This window comes from Bombus affinis, chromosome 15 (assembly GCF_024516045.1).
Source record: "Bombus affinis isolate iyBomAffi1 chromosome 15, iyBomAffi1.2, whole genome shotgun sequence".
Taxonomy (NCBI): Eukaryota; Metazoa; Arthropoda; class Insecta; order Hymenoptera; family Apidae; genus Bombus; species Bombus affinis.
The window spans coordinates 359,247-372,024 of NC_066358.1; the positions used below are offsets into that span (position 1 = coordinate 359,247).

Genomic DNA, 12,778 nt, shown 5'->3' on the forward strand with positions numbered 1-12,778 from the left:
AAAAGTAATTTTTACTATTCGAACCAATGCATTGTAAGTTTAAATTTTGTTTAAAAAGCAGCAGTAATGCAGATGTACATTGTTTAATTGAATTACAATGTAAATTAATTTAAAATTACATCATGTTTATTCACAGTTTGGAATAATGTCGCTGGTCCTGGTGTTAATAGAAAAAAAATCTTCATATGATTTATAATTCAGAAAATATAAATAGTTCAGAACTCTTCAAACAACAAAATAGTTCCGCAAGTTCCGACAAGGCAACGAATGTCAAGTAAGTTATAGCACGTTATTTTTCGCCGATTTCAATAATTTTTAAGTATGTGACAAGAACATGATTCTGAACAGCTTTTTATTGTTTCCGCCTTAGCTTCAAGAGATTCGCAAAAAAGCTGTCGGTACTACTACAGTGAATTCTGCCCATGATTGTGCATTCGTGACAGTTTATGCGCTAGTATTAGTTCTCGGCCGCCTTACGACAATGAGATAAAATAAAGCCTAATCCAAACCTAATTCTTATCTTTTGTTTATAATATATATAATAATATAAAGATTTGGGTTAGGTGACATTTTATTCGGCCATATTTTTAAGACGTTGTCACGGATGAACAATTATTGACAGAATTCACTGTGGTGGTATCGACAGCAGTTAAACAATGCGACGGTCCTATACATTTATATGTATAGGAAAGAATTGTTCAAAATGTTGATTTCTACAATATATTAAAAAATCATACATCATCAATGAGGTGAGGGACATATCGATAATTACCTAATATTCTACTATGTACAGTTGTAACTATGTAAATCAAAATCTCATCAATGTTTTATAAGAGCATACATTATGATAAAAAATATTACTGCAGTATTAACATCGTACTTAACATTAATGAAAGGTCCATTTCATGAAGACAAGTTTATTGATCATTAAATCGTCGTATAATAACTGACTTAATGCGTCTTTATCGATGCTCCTCGTGATAGTAATGGTGCACTATGCTACTATAAAATTAATCGCAATTCTAAATGTTAGGTTATAAAAATCTAACGATACATTATTGTGTCACCCTGTATAGCAATAAAAAGATAATCAAATGATTACCTACTATTTTACGAATATATACTAGTGACATAGATACATGTTCCGCGTACTTGCTAGATGAATGTGTTTTCCTTGCGTAAACAGCCATCGTTTACTGATAACCTATACTGTTTACCGGAAACAAGACTCTTCTAGACAGAATAGCTCTCCCTTTATTCCGTCGTGAAATAAAGGAAAAATAGAACAACGTAGGGACTAAAATATAAAAAATTCTTTGTGTATAACCAAATATGTATATTTTTAATTGATATTCACAGGCTAAGAATTGTAAATGTCGTTGATGTGAGTACATAGTACAATCATAACTTCAAAAGCTGTAATCATCTTCGGTTATGATGCAAGTATTTAATTGTGATTACACATCACAATGTATTTGGCCCCTAAAAAAGAATGCTGACTTAATTAAGGAAATGTATTTAATTTAACTTTTAAATAACTAATTAGATGCTTACCAGAAAATTGTCATACGTATATAACCATTCAAATGTAGTATACTATATATTATGTGAAAATAACTTAGTGTTAAGTTATATATTGTCCTTTAAATATAGTGATACAGCTCTCTATAAAGTCTAATCTAACTCTGCTGCATCGCTCGAATTTTTATATATGTACATACGTATTTCAATCTTACTTTTGTTTTAGTAAGCAAGAAACATTTGGAATATTTTAAGATGTTTAACATAAAATTAAAGCGAGAAATCGTACATATAGGGTATCGAAATAAGGACTTGTTCATGTTTTGTTCAAATTTCAGATATTTGTTAACGTTAAAAGAAACACAACTGAGTTGAAAAGAACAGAAAGAGCGGAACAAAATTAAAAAGAAAGAAATATTTTAAACAATTAACAGTAAGCTGCAAGTTCAGTTGAATTCTACTAATGGATAATAATTATTTCTACTAACTACAAGAAATTCAAAGAAAGATGACTACGATATTCCGAGACAAACTTAATCAGTCATCAACACAGCGTAACGTTATTTCCTAAACCCACCATTGGCATCGACATTCGTTCATATTAAATTCCAAAAGTCGGTGATCTTCAAATCAATGATACGTCATAGATAGTTGGTATCACGAGGCGATTCAATGAAACGTAAAGACCCGTAGAATTCGTGAGCAGACAAACAACGATAAAAATAAATGCGTTATATGAACACAAATCATTTTCCATGAAAATGGTGCGTGTACACAAGCGCTTTTTTCATCGAATATAAAAAAAAACGAATCAGAATCAAAGAGAAAGTGACGCATAGCCGAGTATTTTCATAGAGCTGATCAAAACCTAGAAGATATTCTCAAAATATGTGCGCATATATGTTCTTACTAAAAGCTTGTGCCATCTATATATTCTGCATCAAAATAATAAATTACTTTGCTTAAATGTAATTTACATACAAAAATAATTTTACGTAAATATCCTAAGAAATATTAGTTTCGATATAAAACATAATATTCAATTAAATGTTGATAAGAATTTAATATTTCTTTTTTTTTTTACATAGTTAAGTGAAGTAAGAAAAGTATTACAAGAATGATAGCAAAAGTAAAAGTAAAACTGATAGTAGCAGATTAATGCGATCCTTAATTTCCAACTTTATAACTTGTTACTTGAATTATAATTTTAAAATTTAAAAACACCCGATTTTCAGTAAGAGATACTCAAAATAAAAATTGTTAAAAATTTTCGGTGTTGCAAAATGAAATTTTCAATTTGAAACAAGTACTAAAATATGTCAAACACTTAAGGAAAGAAAAATTAATTCATTTGCAATATTGATGCCAAAATATTGTCAGTTTACCGTAAAATAAAACAAACGCTGACATTGGATGATAGATATCATCGTTTGTCTGAAATAATCTTTTACGTATCTATTGTATTGCCTCCAAGTCCAGCTATAAGTAAAAAATTAACATTGTAGATATAATGAAGCTGTTAAAAGCCTAATTGTAAAAAGAGTGGTTAAATTACGTGTTAAATGTTATAAGGATCTAAAAGATTAATAAAATTCTCATTGAAAAAAACATGAACATATCCCAAATAACAGCATATAACAGTACATACATAAAAGTTTCACGCTAGGATATCGATATAATAAAATTATAAAAGGAATTCGAGTAAATATGTAATACGTGACATATGATCAAACGAAGAAAGTCAGTTTATCAGTCATTATTATCAGGCTATTAAATGTTGATTATTTTTTCGAACAATTTGTATGTTTTCTGGCAAAATGGATATTCTAATACTTTCGTAATATTCATTCTCAATAAATTCACAATAAACTTGTATACATCTGTGTCAAAATTACATTTTATCTTGCCAAAGTATTAAAATGTCATGCTATGTGACGTACGCAACATCAACTCCATACATATTTACAATATTTAGACATATTTCGATAGTGCCTGCAATTCTAGCAAAATTGCTTTTTTGGAAAGTTTCAATTCTACTGCGATATAACAGCAAACATGATTGCACAGGTCTATATGTTTCCTGTTAAATTAAAGTGAATCGAGGACTGTTACATGTTAATGCAATGTATTCTTCCCTTCTTTTCATTATACCGTACGCCGATCGAATTATGTATGCTCAGTTAAACATACACGTACCTAACTACGTTTGCTTCAATTGAAAAAACAATTCGCAGAAACGAACGGCAATTAGATGATTTTATTGTGGATTAGATATTATACATAGATTATATGTTACCTTATTATTTGTTGCGTTAGTTCTTAAATTAACTCAATATCACTTTGGAAGCTTCTCTTTTTTTATGGATTATATGTGATCTTGAAGCTTCTAAATAATATACATATATATACTTCTTTTATAGCAAAAATCTATATTATCGTTAAATACATATAATCAAAGAAATAATACAGAACTATACTATTATAATACTATACATTGTACATTATATTACAACACCGCTGAAATACCATCCGTAACACTAATTTTAGGAGAAATAAAAAAATAAGTTTACAAAAATTGATATATGTACAATTACTATTTATATTCGCACTCTATAAAACAGAACAATTTTTTTAAAAAGGGATCGAATGATTTGACTTTTTTCTTTTTTTAATAAGCTAGAAGGTCTAGTTTATGTACAAGACATAAATTTCCAAAATTTGTTTAAATTTTCATTACAGAGCCATATAACAAAGTTGTAGAAAGTCTTTTAAAAACTTTTTTACGTCACCTAGTAAATAAATTCTTCTAACTTCTAAAAAAGAACTCAAGTCATTCGGTTCAATTCTGAAAATGTTATTCTGTTTTAAACAGTGTATATCATACGTACATCTACGTAAGCGATTCTCCTATTTAGCACAACATTTCTATCGTACTTTCTCCTGCATTTATTATGTCTTTTATTTTCATCGTTATCCTCATTTTAAACTATACGAAATAATTACCACACCGAATATGTGCGTATCTATAATTAAACTTTCCAGAAGTAATCACAATAAGAAAAAGTTTTCTTAAAACTGATCGAATCAAACGATTTCTTCAATATTTAAGAAACATGTGGAAACACAATTTACTATATTTCCATAGATACATATGTTCTTTAATAAAAAAAACTACGAAAGTTGAAAACTCTACTATCAAAACGGTACGTGTATGTAACGTTTGACAATATTCACAAAATATAATATAAGTAAAATATATTCCACTAGTTTATTAAAAATATCCAATTAATATATGCAGATACGTGATACGAAAAATCTATAATAATTTACCATAGATTTACCAATATCAGGGGGATTATGTAGTCCAAAATAATATTAACAATAATGCAAAAACGAGGAATAATGTGAAATAATCAAATTGCATTGATGTCTCCATTTTCGAGCAAATTGTGTTTAAAAGTAAATATACGAAAATTTAACTAATTTCTAACTAGATAGGAATAGACGATCGACCGAGGATTACATATCCTAGATACCAAAATATAATAAGTTAAAGATTGATGAATTGATTGAATAAATTGATAAGTAGAATAAAATTTTGTACTTAAAGCTTCGTTTTGACAAAAGGGAAGTTTGGAAAGTGGAGAAAGTCATTTTGGAAATATCGAGTCAAAAAATAATTCAGTACACATGTACTCGAAAAATTTTTTAATTCTAACATATTTTATCAAGAATGAAACTACAGGCGCAAAAATTTTATTTCACATTTTTGACTTATCTCAACATGTAGTATAACTTCCTGTTAATTGTTCACCCAGATGCAGTCAGGAATTAGTTAAATACAGATGTTACTTGCCATGTTTCCAATCTACTCAAAAGTGAAGCCTGTAACGTAATTTTCTCACACTTGACTTTCTTCTAATTTTGAGCTATGGAATTTCTCTGACATCGCCTATATCACAAATCTAAGCCCACAGTATAATTCTTATACAATATAATATATAGTAAATTGTTTCAGCAATCTTGTTTATTTTCATCTATCCCTGATGAAATGATAATTTTATCAAATATATTTTCTCGTACCATTTGCATGTTTAATGTTTTTTACAATATTCCTTTTATTTTCCTTTTAATTTTACCTTTCATAATAACACTTTGAAATTCACTTAAATACATATCGGTAAATATCAATAATGCAGATGCTACTAATAATTATCGGCAAGGTATCGCTACGATAAACATCGATTTCAATATTTATCGGTTCATATGAACCATTTGAACCATTTAATCATTGACGTTTCTGGTAACTTTAAAATATATAGACTCTCTTTTATAAGATACATTGCTCACAAATAGTTGCAAAGTAGAATTTAATTAAGAAAAGTCATTTTTCTGGCTTATTATCATCCTTCGACAAGCATCGTTTACCATAACGAAGCAGACGTATTTAATAACTGAACTTTGCGAGCGACTGGATCGATCGAGCCGTCTTACTATACCAACATATTAAATTGACGAATGGGTGAGTTTGAGCATACTGGCTGCCTCTATTGGGATTGAGAGATATGTGAATCTATTGTACCCGAAATCATCCAAACCACAAAGTAACAAACCTGTAAATGATAACTGTTTTATTCGATACACTACTATTCATTTTTAAAATTCAATTATCTTCTTAAAATAAATTGTATATAATTCGAGAACAAATAATATTTACAATATTTATAATTTACAAAACTATTTGTTTATTAGCAGATAGTATATATCTATCGATATAAACATCTTATATAAATAATTTAGAAAATTAACATGTATTATTTCAAATAGTAAATACTTAAAATAAAGGTTGTGGGAAAAAATACATAACGAGTACATCTTTGTTGATTTGTTGAATTTAATATCACCTTATAATTAATGCTTAAATATAAAATAGATAGAAGTGAAAAGAACCTGTTAGATTCAAAGATATATTTAACAATATGTAAAAGTTAAAAGTATAACTATTAAAGAAAAAAAGAAGCTGAAAAAATAAATATTTATTTTATTGTATATTTTATTGTAGCAAAACTAATTTTGAGATCAAATAGAAAGATAATTTTAATAACAGGGGATTAATTGACAATATATTGAACTTTAAAACTATCCATATATGAAAAATAGAAAGTGTGACATATCTTCTTCCGCAGTTTTCTTTTGTTAGTATGTTATTGTTAGTACATAGCAAAAATATAATTTCCCTTTTAATTTTCCGACACTTACGTCACTTGATAACTAAAAGATAAAGAAGAAAAGATATTTTAACATAAAATAATTGAAAGGGGGAATGACTTGATACATTTACAGACACAAGTCTTTTGAAAGTAGGAAATATATCTACGATGTTTTTTAAGAAATGAATAATATTGACATCGTCCTTATGTTAATTTAATTTAAGTAATACTAGTGTGCAGAAAGAATAATCTTATTAATATTTTTGTAATGTTCACAAAGATGATAAAAATACATAATCTGAAAGTCAAATGAAAATATAGGTTTGAAAATTGAATCAAACTACTTATTATGTTTTACACCAATGACTTTTAAGAAAAAAGAACAAATAAATATCTATTAAAAATCTAGCCTGTATAACATTTTTTAAATCTGCGTTTGCTATTTAAAAAATGTTTTAATATAATAAAAATATATTATTAGGAATATATTTGATATGATATCTTGAATTCAATTGACTAAAAAACCTTAGATAACATCCTAACTAGATTATTAATACCGCACTAAACAAATAAATGAACTTCGTTTCGAAACGCTCTTGTGTTCTGATTAATTTTGTTACCCTTGAGGGTGTTCAGGTTGCTCACGATGCATTGCGCTGCATCTGTTGCAGCTGCTCTCAGCGTGCAGTATCTTTAGAATTCCCCTCCGTTTCTTTGTCGCACCGCGCTTTATTCGAGAACTTTCTTTTTTAGAAAAACTCGAGGAAGCTACTATCACGAAATATATCATACGGAAAGCTACCTAACTTTTCCTTCTTTTTTTCCTTTTCTTTTATTCTTACAAATTTTCTTACAAATAAAACAAGTTGCTTTTGTTAATAATCCAAATGCTTTTTCATTGCTTATAATTATCCTAAGATACAATACGCATAAAACTATTTTTGTAAACATATAAAGCAAACAATTTTTTTTCATTAATAATTTGAATTCATCGTGTATTTGTATAACATATTACGACAATAAAAAATGTCTTTTTTTTACAAACCAAATACATTTCACGGATCGTTTATTTTATCAAAAATCTTTCTAATTAACAATTTCATTCAATTGTCAATTATTTTATATTTACATTTTACCCCAAACTTAACTTCATCCACTATATTCATCCACTATATCCATTCCAATTTACCATAATTTGTGTACCGTTCTATCAGAGTTCATATTTTAGCAAAATTATATTTGATATAACAAGGTGGCTACGCAATTTTGATATGATAGCTATTATGAAATGTTTGATATCTGAACATTAAATAGGTTTCATCAGCAACTCTTTCAACGCGTCACTAAGAATATTCATTTTACGCGACACGGCTAGACACGTCGAACGGACGAGGTCGAAGGTTACAATTCAACGAAAGCGGGAATTATCTCCTTCTTGTTGCCATTGTTCACAATTAGCCTTTGTTCATCGCGCAGAATAAGATACGCTTCTGGGGCGCGCCAGAATTACATTTCAATTTATAGCCCGAGTATTTTTCAGTCGAACGTTGGTAAAAGTACAAACTGCGTCTCGTTTCATGCCGCGTTTCTTTCAATTTATACTGGCAGTCTCTACACGTTCTTTTATCCCTTTCGGATAAGATTACAACATTTACTTCTGCATAAAGAAATTCGAAACAAAAGAAAAAAAAATTTCCCCAAAAAAAAAAATTGGAGAAGTGTAGAAACATTTTACGTATTATTTATTTTTAAAACATTCAAAATTAATCTATAAAAAGAAGTTAATTTTCGAGATCTTTTCAATATTTTGGATTTTCTGTAGTATTATAATTAGTATATAAATTTGGAAATTGAGGAATTTAGACTAAAACTGAAATTTTTAATGACAAAGAAAGTAAAATAATATCTATTGTAATCTAATTATGGTCTAAAACTTTTTTTAAAACTTTTTTCCAAAACATAAATAATTAAAACTTAAAAAATTTCAAATAAATAAATACACCTAAAATATTCTAAAAGTAAATTAAATTCCTTTCAGCAAAGATTCACCTAACTAAAACCTCATAATCGTCTCATTAACAACTAATTGCTAATCTATTGTAATTTTCTTGTAACTAGGAGCTTAATTCAGGTCAAAATTATTAATTGAAATCATTACTTTATATTTGTTAGAAACTTAAATCATAAACGTAGAATGTTAATGTATAACACTAGAAGCTAATGATAAATTGCGGTATAAAATAGTAGAATATAGTAGAATACCATACACCACGATGCACACACGTGTTGCATTTAACAACCGTAGAAATTCATAGCGAAACAAGTGTGTCGTAACTCAATACTAGCCACTTTCATCGGCTAGTGCGCGAGTTTTCAGGATTGAGTTACGCCTCACGTCCGTCCACCTTGGAAAACTAACGACATTACATAAATTCTTCCAAGAAGCTGACACGATCGACTAAGAACGACATTTGATGCTCTTATATGAGAACATATGTATCTCGTTTGAGTACGTCTGTTTGGAAATAGTAAGCACATATAACTTGATCAAAATATGCTTTTAAGGACAAAGCAATTACTCATTTGTAAATTGTTTTGTTTCATTGATATTCAACTGGAGATTTTATATGTACTTAACAAAAGAATTTAATAAATAATGAGAAATATAAAACATGATAATAATACTATAATTATGTATTGGTTGTATATATGATTAAATACAAGTTATATCTACATACGGTTTTAGTCACGAACATCTGTGTATACTTATTGAATTTTGTACATCTAACTTAACAAAGAAACTGAAAATGCATTTTGTCATAAAATTATTTATATTTACATAACAACACAATTATTATTATTATTATTATTATTATATATTTCTAACAGGAATGAAAAGAATTGAAATCTTGGGATAAAATTAGATAAAAAATTATACAACTTTTCAATTTTTTCAACATCGAGAAGATAATAAAATACTATTGATGCTTACGATAGACCTGCAAGATATTAATACATACATTGATAAAAATATAATATTGAGCCTACTATTTTTTTATCTCACGTAGATATAACACTATATGTATCTTTTGTAACAGGGTCTCTTATATCTCTTTTTAATTCTTATTTCTTAATGAAGGTGAAAATGAATAAATTGTATTATATTTTATCAATATGTGTCTTAGAGTGTCGAAAGACTTCGTAGGACTAATATTTTCACCATATCTAATATTCTCTATTTAAGAGGAGTACGTTTACTTTAGTAACTGACTATATATAATATGTATATAATTCAATAATAACTAAGACGCGCTTTATGTCTTTAATAGATATAATAAATTACTGTCTTTATCAGAAGCTTTGCTTCGTGTTTTGTAATATGTACGTGATATATCTGACAATGTATTTATGATAATACAAATACGTAATTCTTGTTTCGAATACAAATGAACAGAAATGGAGACAATAGTAAAAAGCGATCTTTAATTGTACTATGTAATATTTAAGCAAAAACCCGCAATTGAAATTTTCTCTAATTTTTTATTCAAAACTGCATTTTCACAACTTCCTATTTCCCACCATATAAAGGAAGCAAGTCTTCTTTCGAAGAATTAGTAGTAAATAGAGTATAAGGGAGAAACAAACATGGCCGTGAAATGCTAATCTAAATAAGCATTGCGCCAAGTTTGTAGAAATTACATAAATAAACACAAGAAGCTGCGGTCAATCGCTATAACAGAACGGATGGTCATCACTCCACACGTGCAGTTTCTAATGTGGAATTTTCTCAACGATGACATCCTACTATACTCTGTAAAACGATCTTCCGAGTCGTTCTCAGGAAAATTCGTTCAAACGAGAGAAACATCTTTCTTCCCAAGAAGATCCGTTGCTTCCTGTGCCCTCATTGTTCGCGTTTCCAGCGGTTTTGCACGGCTGAGTGTTGCTAACCGTCAGTCGACCAACAGTAAAATATTCAACAAAGTTGACTAACAAATTAGGCTAGTAATTGCATTTTCAACGACTCCGCCCGTTTTCTCATCTTGCTACGAACTATTAATCATTGCATATAAACAGTGATGTTTACAAGTTTTGTACGAAAATGAAGATAGTGGCTAATCAGACACGTGAATAACCGAAATATAATTTCGTTTCGTCAATTATCAATTTATCGATAACAATCAGTACACCTAATAAAGTATAAGCACCTAATATAAATCGAGACAAATTTTATTGCTTAAAATAATATATTATACAAATATTTCGTAATTTAATTAATAATTCTATTTATAATAATGAGTTATATTTTCGTGGCAAAAAAATCAACTGAATAGATAATACCAAAATCTTTCCTTATACTGATATGTTGATATTATATGATAAAAAATATTTATTAGACGAACGCAGTTTGGGAAATAGATTTTAATAAAATATACTGTACTACCGTAAAGTGTAATAAGTATTGTATAATTTTAACTGCTGTGTTGTAAATCAGAATAAAAATGTTTAAGACCTGTTACTCTATTTGTAATTAACTTGAAATTACGAGTAACATTAGAATTTATTTCGCCGAAAAATTATTTTAAGGTAACCTACATACTTGACACTGCTACAAAGTGGAATCGTTTAATTCTAATTATTATTTTAGTACAAATAACAAGATAATCTGAACATATTTTCCTCTAATGTATCTATAAATGCGTATATCTAAATTATCAAAATAATAATTATATAATAACGTACCAATGATAAACGAATACTGTTTATTGCACTTAACATTTAGTAATATTGATAATGGAAACATGTTGAAGCGTGCAACGAACATCCTCTTTACGGAAGATTAAAATACTCAACTGAAAATATCGATTTAAGTGGCATTAAAAAATATGAAAATAAAAATACACTATGAACTTGATTATTATCGAGCGTATAAGGTTCTATAAAATGTGGCTTCCTCCTATGTTACTAACTTAACAAGATTATATATGATATGTTGACATTGATGGCTATTTGTATTTGAAAACATATTAAGAATAACAAATTCATTCAGGAAAATATTATTACAGAAGATATTCTATCTAGCATACCTGAATATAAGACGAATATCTAAAATTTTAAAAAATATTTTATCACTTTATATTACGAGAAGATATTGACGATGTGTTTGGTAGAACTGTCAACGAGTCCGCTCAAAGAGATATATTTTATAAACGGTGCAATGGCATCGATTGAAATTCACGTGTCAATCACGTGCAAATAAAATAAGTAGTTATACAACTTATGCTTTACATAAACCTCGCATCTTAATTAACAAAGAAACTAATCTTACAAATAACAACAAAAATTCGATAAACCAAGAATGAAAAGATAATGAGAACTAATTAATCTTTTTGGACTCTTGAATACAAGCTATCTTACAGACGTAAATAACTGACAGTGCTCTGTGATATTATCTATCATTGCGCAATCTAGCGATTTCGAAAATCGCAACAGTAGCATAGTCTTTCTGTCAGACCATAAAAGCCACCGAACATTCATAACAGCGATTCCAACTCTCGTTGGAGATTAAATAAATATTAAATATTATTCGTATCAAGAGGACCATTGTTCATTTTACCAAAAATGCTCAGAAAAAGGTAGTGGAACTCACCGAAATACTTGTCTGGCTCTAGGCCTGAATCTTTGTCTAATCCGCATATGACAAAATAATCCGCGAATCTCTGAGGATGTTGCTCTGGTCCGCGCATTATTCCCAAGCTCCCGTTCATCTTACTAGGAGAAAAAGATCAGATACGGCTCACCTCCGCGGTAGATGAAGAAGCACCCTCACGAAAACGATTTCCACATTATGAACCTCCACGAAACTGTCATTTCACGCGACAGCGAAACAACAGCTGATGTTGACGCGCACAGAACGTAAGGCACGACTCCGCGGAGTGCGGATCTCTCGCCGCGAATAATTGATCTTTACTTCGTCACGTGAACTTGCCTACAAATCGATTCTCGTAGTCGGGGCTGAAAGCTGGCGCGTAATTTTAAATTATAGG

At 28.9% G+C, this 12,778-nt stretch overlaps 1 protein-coding gene across 3 annotated transcripts in view; it reads right to left on the reverse strand.

Moving 5' to 3' along the window:
• Positions 1-12,694, reverse strand: part of LOC126924764 (DENN domain-containing protein 5B) — an 87,111-nt gene extending 74,417 nt beyond the window's left edge. For all 3 annotated transcript variants that reach the window (XM_050739589.1, XM_050739587.1, XM_050739588.1), the window contains exon 1: positions 12,382-12,694. In XM_050739589.1, coding sequence (XP_050595546.1) covers positions 12,382-12,499 — 118 coding nt within the window. In that variant the 5' untranslated portion in view covers positions 12,500-12,694. The remainder of the gene's footprint in view (positions 1-12,381) is intronic.
• Positions 12,695-12,778: the final 84 nt, after the last annotated feature.